The following is a 17,419-nucleotide window of genomic DNA, read 5'->3' on the forward strand; positions in this document are numbered from 1 at the left end:
TTTCGGTCTGTGACTGCAGGGATTTATGGCAGGAGGCTCTGGTTTAACCGCTTGCTGCCTGGTCGGGCAGGAGCATCCCCGACTTGCCTGCTGGAGCATCGCGCTGCCAGCAGTGAGCGTCAAAAGGGCTTGTAGCAGCTTTTTCAGGGAGGAAATTTGAGCTTCTGGCATCAAAGACACCAGAGAGCCTTCAGCATGGTTAAAAAGCACCTTCCCGGCAGAGGGGCTGGGTACCCGCTCCTCTGAGCAGAGCACCGCACCCTTGTCCACCCCAATTAGCTCCAGTTTTCTAACTTTCATGCAAAGTGCACGTGGGCGATGTGCAGTTCCCTCATTGCTCCTGTACACGCAGGGTAACGGTCTGCGTCTGGGGTCTGTCCGTCCGTGTGAACCCAGCCGGAGGACAGACAGACAGACAGACAGACAGCCACTCACCCGGCCGGGGTAGCTCTGGAGGAACTTGATCTTTTCGTAGAGCTTGATGTTGTCGGCTCTCAGGTTGTCCAGCTCGCTCTGCAGGGCGTGCACCGTGTGCTGCATCATGCGGTTCTCCTGCACGGGGGGAGCACGGGGGCCGTTAGCAGCGAGGTCGGGGGGAGGACAGGGTCTAACCGGGTGGGAGGCAGAAGGCGGGGGGGGAGCTGATCTGGTGCATCCAGCCGGGGTTCAGTCCCCTCTTAGGAATTAACATCCCACGTCTTTGAATTAAAATTGCTCCCCAATTAAAACTGCCCCAGTTCCCACCGAATGGGGCCCCCAGTCCATTAAGGAACCTGGTCCCTCCATGGATGAGCATGGGCTGCAGCAGCCTCCGCGCGGGTGGCTTTGGGCTGAGACCTGGCCCCTACGGGAGCTGCACAGCCAAACCTCTGCTTTGAAGAGGTCATTTTGAGCTGTACTTCAGTTTGTAGAGCTGTTGGCTTTTTACCCCAAACCACATTCCCTACGTGCTTTTTATACGGCGCCCCCGAACGCTGTGCCCGATGGCCGCGCACACCTGGGAGGCGACAGGGATTTGGACCTGTCCTTGAACGGGAGCAACCCCGACGCGCTGGGGGCGGCTTTGCCCCTCCTAACAGCAGAAGGTATTTTTCTCTTGCTCGCCGTGGCGCTGCCTGCGCTGCGCTGATAATAAATTCCCTGCAGGTCATAAAAGCATCCAGCTCCAGCCCGTGGGTCCCACAGCCCCCGCCGGCCGCCCTCCCCTCCCCACCCCACCTACCCCCTCCAGCTCCTGGTTCCTGGCCCGGAAGCGTTCCCTCTGGCTGGAGATGATGGAGAGGAGCGAGTCCACCTGCCCCTCGGGGAACGAGGTGCCAGGGGACGGCGGGTGACCTGCAGACAAGGCTTGGTATGAGAGACGACCCGACAGATGTCCACCATCCACCCCACAGCATCGGGGCTTGCTCAATGTCCCCCCTCCAACACCGCGGGGCCTCAGGAGCACCCAGGCAGACAAACCCCTTTGCATAGCTATTCCAGCATGGACTTGTTTTCATGATTTTTTTTTCCATTTTTTGGGACTTATCCTGGGAATGGATAGGTTCACTCCCTAGGGACGTTATTTGGGGCAACCCGTGGCCGACCCCAACCCTCCCAGTCCCTGTCAGACTCTGCCCCGTAGTTTCTGCAGCAGCCGTAGCCTTGAGAAAAGACCCAGTGCCACCACCAGCCCCTCCACAGGACCACAGAATGGTTGGAGTTGGAAGAGACCTTAAAGATCATCTAGTCCCACCCTCTGCCCTGGGCAGGGACATCCACGTACTCTTCTCTCCCTTCCCCTCCTCGCACAAGGGTCACCCCCATTTTGTACTTTCTCCTCTCTCGGCCACCCCAGCAAAGCAGGGGCTGCTCGCCCACAGCCATCACCTCGCAATGCCCGGAAGACCCATTTTTTGGTTGCCCCACAGGGCTGCCCCCCGCAATCGGGGTCTGCAGGTGGCCAGGGCACTGCGGCCGTCCCTCCCCGCTCTGCCTTCCCGGCAGCGGGAGGCATCCACGGCCAAGGAGAAACACGTCCCCGAGGCCGTGACTCAACCGGCTGCACAGAGCAGCTATTCATAGCGCAGGATGGGTGGCTGCAGGTTGTTTGGCTTGGTGGGACTGTTGCTGTGATATTGTTTATCGCGTGTTTTCAAAACCTTTCGAAACAAAAAACAACAAAAAGAAAAAAAGAAAAAAAAAAAAAAGGAAAGGAAGTGGGTTTTCTTCCAGAGGAGCCAAGTGCCGTTATTTGTTTGATTCATTTTCTCCAGCAGACCTCGGCGCAGAAGCCAATGTACAGGAAATATTGAGCTCGTTGGCTCTGGAGGGGATTTGATGCGGAAAGAGCCGGGTGTTTGGTTCGGCCTGGGTTCACCGGCTCGGCACGGAGCTGGGCCTGGCACGTGCCCGCTGCACCGCCTTGGGAGCAGCCAGAGGACCATCAAACCACGCCGAGCACGGAAAACCCATCACTGCCCCAGTGAAGGACATGCCAAGCAGTGATGTCTGCGGCTGCTTAGGAGCATCCTCATGTCACTGTCCCTGGAGGGGTGACCACCCTGCCCATGGCACCAGGATGGCGCCCATCAGCACCTTGGTGTGTGGCCCCAGCTCTGCGCCCGCCTCTCACCGTAAAACAGCGCCGTGGCCTCCTTGATGGGCTCAGGTATCTTCTCCAGGCTGGGCACGGCTGCACCCTGGGCAGCAGAAGCAGAAGGGATTAAGCGTCTCCCACCCACCAGAAGGTGCCTGGTCAAAACAAACCCCTCCCAGGTCCTGCGACCGCCCTTGCACCCGCAGCCTCCTGGGAAGCATCGCTGCCAAACAAGCAGTCTGCAAGGACCAAGGCTGAGACAAGACGGAGAGGCTGGTGTTCAACCCTCAGATCCCATCCTTTCCCTGGGAAGGAGAAGGGCTGGACAGTCCCTGGATGCCACCACCCCTCGCTCCCATGCCAGCACCATCCCATTACACGGGCATGATTCAACCCTCTGCTAGGTGAGTGGAGAGAAAAAGAGAAGGAGGAGGAAAAAAAGGAAGACAAAAAGAAAGAGGTGATAAAACAGGTCCCATGCCCACAGTTGGCCCCTCCATCAGTGACGGTCAGCCCCGGGGACGTTTTGAGTGGTCCCTGCCTGCTGCCTGGTGGTGCCTGCCTGTTCCAGCTTGCCTACTCAAAAGTAATTTTAATGACCCGAGTGGTCAAAAAGTAATTTTAATGAGCCAAGCGCCGCGGGTCGGGGTTACCTCTGCATCCGGGCGATGCACGGTGGACAGGGCCTGGATGGTGCTGAGGTCGTGCTCCAGCTTGGCGATGAGCTCCTTCTGGCCAGCCATCGTGGACACGGCCTCCGTCAGCTGGATCTGCAGCTCCGCACAGCGCACTGGAAAACAGAGCCGGGGCCGTCACCCAGGGGTGGCCCAAAACCCCCCAGATTTTGCCGAGGGGACACTGAAAAGCTGAGAAACCCCCACCTGGAGCATCGAAGCCAACTCACAGGCAGCCGCCCCATTTTCTCCCTATTTTTTGGGGTCAGCAAGAGGGACCCCACCAGCGATCCCTGCTCTGCTCCAGGCAAAGTCGACCAGGGCTCCAGCCCACCTTGGTGGTGCCCCAGGGCGGGCAGACGTCCCCGGCAGGACCAGTGCCACATCCCAGTGCCAGAGGAAGGCGAGCGGGCAGATCTTGAGCGGGCACAGCTGCTTCAAATGCATCAGCAAGACACTGTTGGTGCCCTGGGGGTACCTGGCAGCCCCCCGGCTGGGCAGGGGGGGGGAGCCGGAGAGGGATAAGGGGAGCTGAGCCCACGAACCGATCCCAGGTCTGGGCTGCACATGGAGGTGGGCTCCGGGCAGGACGTCCGCGTCTGCTGGGACAGGCACGCACAGGGCGGATGGCGCTTGGGGGGGTTGGAACAGGGTGGGGGACGTCTCCCAGGAGGGGCTCAGGTGGGACCGATCCTGCCCCGAGGCGCTGGGTGAGGCTGCGCAGCCCCCGGCATCCCCGCTCGGCCAATTTTCCACAAACCAGCCCCTCTTTCCACTTGCCCCCCCCGACTCCCCCCAGAGCAAAACCCACGCCCTAAACCACAACAGGCGTTCGCTGGAATGCTCCAGGAGCAAAACAAAAGCCTCTCGTTCCCCTCGTATAACCCCAGACCCAGATGTGAAGCAACCGAGAGGCGCGTCGGGGCCAAAACGCAGCTACAGCGAGGGGCGCAGGACCAGCACCGCGGGGCACGCTCCTCGCTCCGTTCGCAAATCCGTCCCGAAAAACAGAGCAAATGTCAGCAAGTACAAATCTACCGTCCTGCAGCAGAAATCTACCCGGTTCACCTTTCTCCCTTGTTGCCAGCAACGTCTGGGCCTCGGCCTGGCCGAAAAAACCGCTCAGCTCAAGGTTCAGACCCTGCGTTTTGCACCGCCAGCCTCCCCGCAGCAGGGATGCAGGATACATCCCCTCTGAGCCTGGATTTCCAGGTGGGTGAAAGCTCAGGTCCCAGCTGTTCCAGTCCCTCCCTGATAATTCCCATTGTAATTATTTCCCTGAATTCCAGACTGGCTGGAAGGCAAAAAAAAAAAAAAAAAATTAAAAAAATTCCTCATTTATCAACAGCCAGGGAGCAAGAAAGGCGGAGGCTGCCCGGGAAGCAGCCGCGCCGGAGGAGAAGCGAGGGCAGCCTGCTGTGCCCGCGGGGGCTCCTGCCCTCTCTGAAGGCTTCAGACGAGAGGTGCAAAGCGTGTGCAGCTCAATTCCAGCTCACCCCGTCCTGCCGGGCTGGGAGCCGCTGGAAACCAGCTGCAGGGGGGAAGGGGTCCATGCCCGGGCTCGATGCCCTGCGGAGCCTGGATGGGAGGGCTGGACTCAGAGCAGTGGCGATGGGGGCTCGAGCAAAGCCATGCCCGAAGCCAATCACAGAATGGTTCGGGTTGGAAAGGACCTTAAAGATCATCTCATTCCACCCCCCTGCCCTGGGCAGGGACACCTCCCGCCAGCCCAGGTTGCTCCAAGCCCCGTCCAACCTGGCCTTGAACCCCTCCAGGGATGGGGCAGCCACAGCTTCTCTGGGCAACCTGGGCCAGGGGCTCACCACCCTCACAGCCAAGAATTCCTTCCTCAGATCTCATCTAAATCTCCCCTCTTCCAGTTTGAAGCCATTACCCCTCATCCTATCGCTACATGCCCTTGTAAAAAGTCCCTCCCCAGCTTTCCCGGAGCCCCTTTAGGGACTGGAAGGGGCTGGAAGGTCTCCCCGGAGCCTTCTCTTCTCCAGGCTGACCCCCCCCAGCTCTCTCAGCCTGTCCCCACAGCAGAGGGGCTCCAGCCCTCCCAGCATCTTTAGTGCTGCTTTCTCACAAAGGAGGGGCTTTGCCGGTGCAAATTTCCCCCCTTTTTGTCCCGAAATGCAATTCCTATGTTATTCGTAAGGGACCAAGCCTGCCTGCAGGGAAAGGAAGGCGACTCACGCTTCAGACCCAGGGCACGGATTTATTTTTTCCCCTGCGTATCTGCATTTTATAGGCCCCAAATCAAAGGCTGAGGAAGGAGCCAGGAGCAGCTGCGGTAGAGGCACAGCCCCACTGGAGGTCAGTGTTTCTCAAGAAACGGCGAATCGCTGCCTGCTCCCGAAACATGGGTGGCCTGATGCAAAAAATATTTGCATTAACAAGATTTGGAAAGAAGAAAACCTCTTCCCTACGGTTAATTATTTAATTGGCTGTCTCTTTAAATTGCATTAAAATGTAATTGGGAAGCTATTACTCGGCCAAACATGGGCTGTGGGGCCCAATTCTGCACCAGGCAGCTCTCGTCACCGTGCAAAGGGCCTGATGCTGCCGCCGGCGCGTCCAGGCTGCGCCGTGCCAGGAGCAGGGCAGGGGGCTGGACACCTTCCCTGCCTCCCACCCCGCCAAAAAAGCCCTCTGCAAAACCGAGCTTTGGTGTCCTGCCGAAGGAGATCCAAGCCCTGGATCCCAGCTCTCGCGTTTCTCTCTTATCTCTCTTAAATGATCATTTTTTTTGCTGAGGACTGATTTTTTCAGTTTGCTTAGGAGAAAAAAGGGGTCACCAGAGAAATACATCTCCCGGTTTCAAAGACAGGCGCATCCTTCCTTCCCTTGGGTTTCACTGCCCCAGCGATGGGCAGTCTTCTACAAACTGACCATGAAAATAAAAAAGCCTGGAACCGCGTCTAACGCTGAAAGCAACCCAACTGCATGGAGCTTCTCTCTCATCTCCCCTTCAGTGTCTCTTTTCACAGCTGTTTTTTGGCTTCTTTTTTTTTTTTTTTAATCATAACTTTCTTTCTTCAAAGGGGCAGTGGCCGCCCGCGAGCTTGTCACTTCTCTGCCGGCAACCCTTCACCTGCCGCAGCGGGCGGACGGCCCCCCAGGACGGCAGGTCAGCTCCAGCATTGAGACCCAGCACAAGAAAATCTGCCTTTGTCTCCTTGAAGCCGCTGTGCTGGAAAGCCCCGGCTCTGACCCCTCAGATGTGCGAATACCTCAAAAGCTGCGGAAGACGGAGAGGTACTGCAGAAGATAATGGGACAGAGAAGGTGAAGCCCTGGGGGAAACTGGGATTTTTGAACCGCGTATCTTTAGCCTCAAACTCCGTTATCCCTGACTTCAGAGGCAAAGGAGAAACCGGGCCTGACATTGCCATCGCCTTCTGAAGGAAAGCGATGAACTGCAGCAACCGGGCAACCGAACGCCGGCAGAAGTCGCCCGCCCTGGCTGCTGCCACACTGCAGTGCCACTAAAAAGTACCTTCTGCTCTCCTGGGAGTCTTTGGGAAGGTGGCAGAGCAGGTGGGAGCTGGACTGTAGAGTTTCACATGGGACACTTGTGACGTCCTTAGATAGCCGTTGGCTGGGTGAACCCTCCTTCTTGATCAAGGTTTTCTTAATTCAAATTCCCCATGGCACTGATCCTGAATCCCTGAGCGTTCGTCTGGCCTAGATGGCCAATAACACGTTGGTCATTAAAACAAGTTTTGGTGAACAGGCTCGCAGGAGCTGGGCAGAAGCCACCTGCAACAAACACGAGCAAGTCCCCGGCACAACCACTGAACTTTGGCTGCCAACGGTTGAACTTGGCTACCACCCTAACACCGCAGCCGCACCCTCCTAGGGAATCCCGGGCTCGAAGAGAAGCATCTTTCAGGACCATGATCTGGATTCAGGACAAGCCACTTCCCACACACCCTATAGGACTGCCCAAATCTTCGAGTCTTTTCGGTATCACTGACCATCCAGCCTGACGAAATGCCCAGCATCGGTGGGGAGGGGGATCTGGCCCTTTGCAAGGAACCAACCACTTTGCAAAAGACTGGTCATCCAGCGGGAAGAATAATATTGGTAAGGCTCTTGAAAAGAATCATATCCTGCCCAAAAATGAATGAGTGACTAGAAAGAGCTTCTGCTCAGAGAGGATGCTGTAAAGCAGATATCTGTCCTGGGAAGTCTAAATGTACCTCCAACCACACCGAGAGGAAACAAAACGGTCCTAAGCTCAGAATAAAAAATTTAGATGTATCTCACGCTTCTTTCATTGTGGATAGCACCGTCACTCTCGCACTCCTCCAAAGCTGCGAGTTAAAATCCTTGCAGTGAAGATCGAGGAAAAAAGTCCACGGGCACGTGCGCGGGTAGCCCGGAGCCCAGCAGATGTAGGGGCTCATCGGGAGCGCCCGCGAGACAGCCAGCCCCGCGCCGCCACGCAGCAACAGCAACTTTGACTCCTGTAACAAGCCCCAGCAATTGGACTCCCTTGGCAAATCATCCAAAATAAACAGCATCTGTTTTCACAGATGGAGAAAATTAAGACATACTAGCAACTTAGTTTGAAGTTATAAGGCCAGACATAAATAAATGAGAGGCAATCTTTCCATAAGATGGTGGCTTGATTACTGAGGATACAGACAGATGAATAAATCACCTTGGGGTGAGATAGGCTGCAACTTGCTACACAGCCACGAGACTGGAGCAACTGCTCATGTGTATCCTCTGAGCCCGAAGGAAACGAGAGGTAAGTGGTATTGCTGAAGGGATCTGCAGGGCAGGAGCACACACACGGGCAGTTACTGCCAATTAGCTGATGCTCTGCAAGTTCACACCCTGATTTGCCTTATGGTAACTTTTTAATCTCCCTCCATTCCTGTCTGGCCTCCTTGGATTTACATAACCGTAAAAAAAAGAAGAAAACAAGCAGAGAGGTGATGTGGCACGCTAACAGCTTGCTTTGAAAAACTAACCTCTCAGAAGTCAACTGCAGTGCATTGAAACCCACTACTTCAAAGGTTTTAAGACTATTTTATTGACTGGAAGGAAGATGATGGTAAGATAACTAAACCTTGGAGCACCTTGACATGAAGGCTGAGAAACCCAGGCACAAAGCTGGAGACTCTCTCAACACAAACACTGGTGTTGGAGCACGCCAGCAGGAGGAGCGGGAGCCAAAGGAAGAAGCAGGAAAATGGGTCTGCCATGGGCCCTTTGGTTTTTCCACCTCGTTCACCTTTTCCCAGGTTGGGCCACTCCGTTTCACGACTGAGCTGCTGTGGACAGTTACTCAGAAGTTGAAACCGTCCTTCCCCATGCAGAAATAAACGCTACGGCTTTTTGGCATCTCTCTCCCACGAGCCTTTTCAAGCCAACAAAGTCCTGCCTCCGGTTCTGCCTGATGCCAGAGCTCCCAGGTTTATACACAAACTAAGGCGCAATTTCAGGCTCTTGAAATACTTGGCATTTAGCTTTTAAGGAAGTCTGAAAAAGACAGTGCAGTTATTGCCCAAAGTCCTGCTCTCCTTCCAGGAGAATCAAAGGGAGATGACTTGACTCTGCGCTTCGTGGCTGAAGGGATGAGGGGGACGCTCTCCACACGCGGCAGACTGAGTCCTGGATGAACCAGGTGATTTTCTCTGTTCTCTTTTTGGTCTATGAAGATGCCAAGGAAGAAAGAACTGGGCCAGAATCCTTCCCGCAACAGGAAGGTTGTCAAAGGGCTTTCAGTGTTGTACACGTCAATGGTTCTAGTTCTGTCTTGACCTTTTCATAGCGTAGGACAGCATTTCTGCACGGTCCAGAGTTGCGTGGGAGTCATTCCATCTGTCTTAACATTAGGCGAAGCGTTTTCCTTGGGGCCACCATTGCAGTGAGCTGTCACTAGGCTGAGAAACAGGACAAGAAGGGAGGGAATGACCCAACATTTCTTTTCGACAAGACATCAGAGCCCTGTCTCTCAAATCTAGCAGAGTCTTCTACAGTTAAAGGCTGAAGAGCAGGTGGCAGCGCAAAGGCCCAGCTGAGCCATCTGCTGAGGCCCACCTCACCTCACGTAAGGCAATGAAAAATCACCATCGCCTGAAGGGTATATATTCTTCCAAGAACCTCCCCAGAGTGAATAAAGATATTGGAGATCAAGTGCTCCAGAGATCCCTCCAACATTACAGGAGTCACACAAGAAGTGGGCTTTTGAGACATTTTAAAGCAACTTCTCTAGAAATCTCCAGGGAAGGAGGAAAGGCTCGAGAGCATTCGATTAGCCAAAATGCCTCATTTATGTTAGTCTGTGAATCATCTTGGCCTGCAACTTTGCTTATGAGCAGCAATCAGGCTGTCCTTGTTCATCACCCCTGTACCTGCCATGAGATTATTCTCTGCTCAGAGCTCCTGCAAGCTTTCTAAAAGGGCGAAAAAAAGAAAGCAGATGATGAAAAGGAATGACGACATCTCTAAAATCCATCTGCAACTCCTAGCACAATCTACCTAGTCTTTAGCCGCAGTTACCAGTCCTGGAAAAGCTTCGAGAATGAAGTGATGAGGTTGCTCTAGAGACAGAGGCTGTAGGAGAAGACATCAAGAGCCTTCAGTGACATCCTTCAGGGATGTATGGAGATGTGCAGTCCTAGACGGCAAGGACTGGGACTGGTAACAGTGAAAACAGCAAGAACCACCCTTCTCTTTTTTACTTGCATGTGCTGTCAAAAAGACAAGAAAAAATAGGGACAGAAGAAACCAGATCACATCCAACGCCCTGAAAACAAAACTTGAGACTTCATCTGCCCAAGTGACAAAGGGTTGGGAGCACAGGGGAAAGACCTCTTCACCCCAGCTGCCACGCTCATTACGATACGTCCTTCTTCGAGTTCCCCGCAGCCCTTTTCATCAGTGCCCTTGGATACCTCTGTGAAAGCGGCCCTGGGGAAGCGCAAACCGAGCCACCAAACGGCAGCGAGATGAGCGCCCGCCCTGCAGCAGCTCACTGCCCAGCTCCCCGGGTTTCTCTGCCGGCTGCCAGCAGAGGAGGAGGTGCAGGTTTCTGCTCCCTCCCCTGCTTTTCCCCCTTTCTTTTCACATTGTGAAGGCCTGCCGGGAAGGGAAGGTTTGAAGGATTTCTCCTTCCCTTTCCTCCTGGCCCAGCCACTCCAAAATAAACAGCCCCCAGCAAAGAAACACAGTACTGCTTAATAAATCCACCCTGCAAGGACAGAGATTTCATAGAAGAACGGATTATTTCCAAAGGTTCTAAGATAATTACATGGGTAACTAGGAAGAGTTCAAGAAAACAGTTTGAATTTTCTTATCAGTTTCCCATAGCTTGGAGCAAAAAGAAAATAAAATGCTCTACTGTAATCAAATCATGTTTTCTGAAGCCCTCTGTTGGCAAGTACACAATTTCTTCACCACTTCCATTAAAACAGAAATACTTAGAAGGAAACGACAGCACTTCGGAATGGAAAGAAGTGCGGCCCAAAAGCACCGCGCCAGCTGCTCACAGTGTGTTCCTACCTGGTGGGAACAAGACGCCATGTGAAAAAACACCCCCTTTCCCACTGAAAGACCAACCGCCTCCCGCTGCCTGCGGGGCAGGAGGGGGCCCACGGCCAGTACCTGTGGCACTGAGGTGCTCACCCCGTGCTAACTTATTCCTGCACCTAAGGATACAACAAACAAGACTTTCTCCCATTAACTCAGCAAATGCCCGTAGTATTTCCTATGTAAAACCTCACCCTTGCTACAGCATCTAACTCCAGAAGTAGCCATTTACCAGCAGGGACACTGGGGACACACAGGTACACCCAGTGCTGACCAGTAAGCGTCTATGGGAACACACAGCATACGCTTCTCCTTCTGAAAAGGAGATTTTCAACATCCTTTTGAAGGGCTACCAATAAAGCTATCATGGAAGATCCAACTGCCTCCATGGAAGACCGTAAGTATCTGCTCCTGACTCCTGAGATGCACCCTTGTGCTTTGGGTTGCCTCCCTAGCTTCCCAAAACTAAGCTTTTGGAGATTCGGCTTGAGAGGACAGCCTGGTTTTATCCTCGATCCATGCTTCCGAGCTACAGTGAACCCTCTCCAGCTCCTTCTGTACCAGGTCTGTGCTTTCACAAGCAGAATGCACCTTTCGCTCAGGAGCATGTGTCTGGTTTGAGTAGTTCAGTGCCGATACCACCGTACCTAAAGAAAAGTGCAGGTTACAAATATACAAATTAAACCAACTCGAGCCAACACTTTAACCAACACTTTAAATGTGTAGATACTCAGTATCAAGCTTAAAATGATTAGGGTCAAATTATACAAGACAATGCCATTCATAGCAAGCAACAGTTTGACCGGCCATTAAATAATAGGGGGAAAAAAGGTGTTAAACCCAGAACCTTAACACCACGTGGAACAACCTGTCACAGACGTTTCAAAAGCAGAAAACACACACTTATAAAGAAATGAAGGCATTAAATAGCATTTCCGATACATTTTGAAGAGGATCCCACCCACTCCTGGACAACTAATCAGAGCCAAAGATGGCAACGACACACATTGAACACAAGGACAGCAGGGTGCTGGAGCGTGACACCAGCGGGATGGATCCCGGCCCGGGCTGGGAGGGAGGGATCGCGCTGGGAAAGCCCAGCCTGACTCCCCGTTCTCTGGGACAGACCCACAGCAAATTTCCAGCCTGGCCCTCCCAAACCCCTCGTGCCACGCTGAACACACCGTGATCAACCGGGAAGTCAGCCTACGAGGAGGCACACAACAGACGAGCTTACAGCCTGGTAGGAAAAAGATGGAAGATGCAGGAGACGATGTAAATAAATGGAGGTCCCTCGAAATAACCTGCAATTCACAGGTCAAAAATCAGACGCGAGCACGCCAGGTAAAACAGCAGCGCACAGGCAAGCACACACACACACGCTCTACCTAAAACCAGAGCATGCAACCTAGAGATTTATTCTACTAGTTTTGAAAATACAATTCCACCGATGGATTACAACATCTGCTCCTTACCGAACTTCAAATTCTAGACTCTGTAGATACTGAGCACATTTATAGGAACAACATCTCATAAGGCACTAGAAGAGGAATTCGTATGAAGTATCTGTAAGAATAAACAGTGCGCCAAATATCTGTGAAAATTCTTTTACATTTTCATTGTTGAATCTAAAGCATTTCTGACCTCAGGCAATGTCTTTAATGAAATTTTTTAAAATCAGCTAATATATATCGTTATGGTGCTCAGAACAATCCCCCTCGCAGTCTCAGACCCAAAATACATCTTTTGTGCCCATGAAGCCAGGTGTCCACCGCCCATGGACTGCAGCAGGAACCACCACACTTCGGTTCCACTGAAAAAAATGATATAGTTTGGAAATCTGACACTTCGATATTCAAGGTATTGAGAACGCTTCCACCCCTTAGAAACTGATACAGAAAAAGTCAATTTTCTTCCCCTGGACAAGCACAAATCCCCCCCAGCCCCAGCCCCTTCACGCCCCCGGACGTGACCGACTGAACCACAATGTAAATGTTTGCTGCTGGGACTCAGGTCTCACCTTAATAAAGACAGCCCACGCGGAATTGTGTTTGTATAAAAGATATTTACTTCAATTATCACACCTAGGGTGCTAGTGAATAATAATAATAATAATACATCGTGTGAGTTTCATACAGTGATATTGCTTCTCCATATCATATAGGGACCGTTGTACAGTGCTGAGAACAAACATTATATGGCTAACCAAACAAAGACAGAAGAAACAATGCCATTCTGCTGACGGAGGGAGCGCTGCCCTGCTACTGCCAGCCATATAAACTCTTACTTTTATGTTTAAACAAATACCAAGAAATAAAATGTTACAAAAGATGAGTCACAGCAACACAATGTGGGCGTCTCAAAGCTACTTGTACAAAAAAAAATGACACTTTTTTTTTCTTTTTTGGTCAATTGGGTCTTTGTGAGGATCTTTTTTTTTTTTTTTTCTTTTTTTAAATCTGTGATTGTGAATATAACAAACAAGCTCTAAAAACATCTAAGACTTAGTGCGTTACAGAAAAAATATAAAATACTGCTAAAAATGTAAGACACCACAATACACTGGGGTAAAAACTGAGCTTATTATTAAAAAAAAAAAAAAAAAAAAAGTTCTCAGGAAAAAGTACACCACTTTCTGTTTGAGTTCATCTTGTGCTGTGTTAGTAGTCGGGGCATTTCAAAGGTCTGCCCATTATCATGGCAAGTAGTTATTGCACAAATGCAAAGAGTTAATTTTTTAATAAAAAACAAAATAATGAAAAGGGACATGAGGGAAACAATTTAAAAAAAAAAAAAAAAAGAAAAAAGAAAAGAACATCCCCCCCCCCAGCCAGCCTCCATCTGCTCTGGAATTAACGTCCAAATTGGTACATGTGACACTCTCGCAGCATCTCCAGCGAGTGTGGGGCGCACGGTGCCCGCTCTCCGAAACGGAAGGGTAGAAAATGCTTTTCAACACAGAAATGCATAGAGTATTCTGACAGGAACAACCTTCTTGTTTTGCAGAGGTTATCCAATAGTTACCGTAGGGCTTTTTTTTTTGTTGGTTTTTTGTTGTTGTTTTTTTGTTTTGTTTTTTTTCTTTCAGACCACGCCAGAAGGAAAGAACCTCACGTGGGAAATTCATCTGATGGTTGGGTTTTTTTGATTTTTTTTTTTTTTTTTTTTTTTTTAGTGGGACACCCTCGAAAGGCAAAGTGCAAATTTGCTTCCAAAATCCACAGAAGTGGTGATGTGCCCTGCAACTAAGCTCAGCACCTTTCCATCTCTGCCCGCTGCTGAGGTTTTTCCTAGCGGGGCCGGCGCGGTGAGCGCTGACCGGAGGCCCTCGGCATCCATCCTCCCTCCTGCAGCACGCGCTCCCCTGCGCCGAGCCGGGGGGAACTTCCATTTGGCCTACGCAGATTTTCTCTCCCTCGCCCCCACCCCAGGTGCTACCTAGCCAGGGAACGCCTGTCTGAACGTGTTTCCACACTGCAAGAAAACTGAACAACTCCTCCGTGACAAAGATCAATCCACAACGTGTATTTCCAGAGTTCACACCAGGAAAAGTTGCCGCTGCACAAGGTGATTTTTTTTTTTTTCTCATTTCCTTTTTTTTTTTTTTCTTTTTTTTTTTTTCCTTGACCAACTTTGAACGAGAAGAAAATCAGCTCTGAATTCAGAAATTCAAACATATGCCAACAAAGATGAACATCACAGGAAACCAGTCTCTCGTTTTAAATGAACACTCTTGAGTAAATCACAATGTACTTTGACAAAGGGGCACTGCATCTTCATGAAATTCTCAGTAGAGGCTCTAGGAGGCTAAGGGTATTTTCTCTCTCTGTATATTTTAAGTCTCTTCTCTCACAACTGAGGCTTCTTGTTCTCAGTCCTAAATTATTTTAAAACTATTTAAATAATATTATTTATTAGGCATTTAGATAAAATACTTTAAAAAAAAAAAATGATTGCTCTAGAAAACACAACAGGAGCACAATGATATGGACACTAGGACGAGGCGACACCACCCCGCTCCATCGCTAGGATAGCCCAAACGTTCTCCAACGTCCGCTCAGGGGATATGTATACTCCTGTTGTGTTTGTATCAAACAAAAACAAACCTCAAAAAAAGAAACTGTTAAAATTAATCTCATAAATAGGAAACACTAGAATGTTTTCCTAATTACAAACCACCTTTATATATTTCACCTTATGATGCTGTAGAGAGAGCAAGCTTGGAAAATAACACACAAGGGCTGGTAAGGGCTGAGGACGCCGGAGGGTGAAAGCCTGTTCTTTACAAAACCAAATTAAGACTGGAATGACTTTACAGTGCCTCGCCGCCCAGAGACGGTGCGGCTCTGGGCATGGAAATGAAGACAGCGTGTATTACCGATGGCACAAAGGGACACGGTCGCAGACAGCGATGGATGAAGTCCACGAGTGTTTCCTGAATGCTGAGACCTACGAGTACACGGGTGAGAGTGAGCCCTACGAGCACGAACGCCGACGGGTGGTGGTGGACCTTCCAACCCAAGATCCCACCGTGCTGCTGGAGCCAACCCAGGGGGATGTATTTTTTTTTTTTTCCCCAGGAACGTGAATTCTCTTGAACTAGAGCTCGCGCTTGCCTGCGTTTGGCGGCTGGGACACGAACCTCCGAACGCAGAACGGAATTTCTATTGCACAAAGACTTGGCGCACAGTGTCTGACGTGCTCGTTAGCAAAGGGGCAACTCATGTCGGGCCACTGGAATGCTCCTCTATCGGTGTTTGCTTCCCCCCACCCCAAATGAAAAGCGGCTGCGAATGCTGCAATCTCGATCACTGTGCTTTAGATTATTCTCCATGAAGAGACTAGGAAATAAGGCACATAGCTTTCCAAGTATAGAAAGTTTGTTAAATAGTAAATTCTAGGAAAGTAGCAAAACCTAAAAACTTAACGGGAGATGCAGTAACATGCAGCATTTTGATGGCATGCCTACTGAATGAAAATAAAGCTAAACTAAAATCTTTCCCTCGCAGAAAAAAGGCGCTCCACGATCTCCATCTCTCTAGAGGAGGCGAGAAGGAAACGGAAGCCCTGATGAAGGAAAAGGAAAGTACGATGCAGATGAGACCTTGCTGATTCCCCACACGCCTCCTTCACGAACCAGATGCTGCAGTACTCCCCGTACAGCCCGTACTAGCATCCAGAGGTAACTAGGTACTTTGGAAACACTTTTAAAGCTAGTAATAATTTACCCACGTATAAACGATACATCAAAATAGCACTAAGGGTCTAGTGCAAGGTAACAAAAGCCAGAGATGTCTAATTGAAAGACTGATTGTAGAAAATATTTTTTGTAGTTGCTTGGAGAGAAGACTGTACTTCAGAGCAAGTCAAGTGCCAAGTTTTATTTCTTCTCTTGAAAACACAGGTGCTCACCTTCGAAGAGGAACTGCATAACAGAATTTCTATTTCATTCCCAAGAATACCTGAATTTTCAGCTTAGGGGGAGCAAGAATGAACTGCTCGCTCTAATTCAATACTTGGCTTAATTTACTGATTATCTGTTTTCGCAAATATTTTAAACATGTCCTTACTGTTCACCTTCCCGCCATACATAGGTATAGGCGGGTACATTTTACCTGTGCAAATATCTGGCGTACTCACTTCCTGCAGGCTGTACCGAAGGAAAACCTACAGACCAACTGTTACGGGATGTGGCAGGCGAGGTTTGACCCTTCCTTTCAAATTGCTTGGCTTTTGCGCATCTCAGACCCTTCGAACTATTTTTATGTATTCTGAACGTGATCTTCCCCCTCCTCGTCAGCTAAACCCGCGTCTCTCCAACAAGCCCATCTCTCAGATGGCCCATCCCCTCTTTACAACAGGGAACTCATCAGACAAGTGGGAAAATGGCACCCTCCAAGCACTAAAATACATATTGGTTTGAAGCCCTCACTCACATACGCCCCAAATGATTTCATGAATTTGGCTGTAGCAATTCTACTGCACCATTAAGACCAAGCACGCAAATACTACATATACAGAGGGGCTTTTCCATACTGGAATAATGTACATATACACATTGACCAACTCCTAAAAAATGCATATTAATTACCCGCATAGACAGAAGAGGATAACGCAACTTAACGCCGTTATTCTTGCTATCAATAGAGAGATTGTGCTGTTATGAACATTACCACAGAATTACACAGTAACTATGCAAAAAGCAGGTATGTCACCACAACAGCAGGGAATTCCTGGCACGACTCTCCATTTCCAAGGATCTTTGGATGAAGATTGTACTACGTAGTACGAAAACCTCTAAAATTCAAACAGAAACTCAAAGACACGACGTCATGGGGACCTTTAGGCATCTACTTTTGCTGTACTGTTTCCTGCACTATTTCGTTCTGGTTGAGAATTCAGTCATTCTCCACACTTGGATATTTCAAAATATGAAGGAACTGAAACGATACTATGAAACCAACAGTTTTAATAACAAGAAATCTACAGAACTGTGGCAAAAACCTAACATCGCTGTGAGTAACGCAAGCTTGAAAAATGGCAGCAATTGTCCTTCATAGAAGAGCTGGACAAGGAAAAATACAATAATCTTCTTAATCTTTTAAAAGGAGGCATTT

The 17,419-nt window shown here is 50.2% G+C and overlaps 1 protein-coding gene across 1 annotated transcript in view; it reads right to left on the reverse strand.

The window, feature by feature from the left end:
* The window catches only part of CUX1 (cut like homeobox 1), a 280,930-nt gene that overhangs the window by 11,021 nt on the left and 252,490 nt on the right, over positions 1-17,419 (reverse strand). The window contains exons 15-18 of the mRNA XM_063341501.1: positions 3,232-3,368; positions 2,615-2,681; positions 1,223-1,335; positions 436-552 (exon numbers count right to left, since the gene is read on the reverse strand). Of these exons, the coding sequence (XP_063197571.1) occupies positions 436-552; positions 1,223-1,335; positions 2,615-2,681; positions 3,232-3,368 (434 nt within the window). The remainder of the gene's footprint in view (positions 1-435; positions 553-1,222; positions 1,336-2,614; positions 2,682-3,231; positions 3,369-17,419) is intronic.

The sequence above is a fragment of the Chroicocephalus ridibundus genome, chromosome 7 (genome assembly GCF_963924245.1).
Source record: "Chroicocephalus ridibundus chromosome 7, bChrRid1.1, whole genome shotgun sequence".
Lineage (NCBI taxonomy): Eukaryota > Metazoa > Chordata > Aves > Charadriiformes > Laridae > Chroicocephalus > Chroicocephalus ridibundus.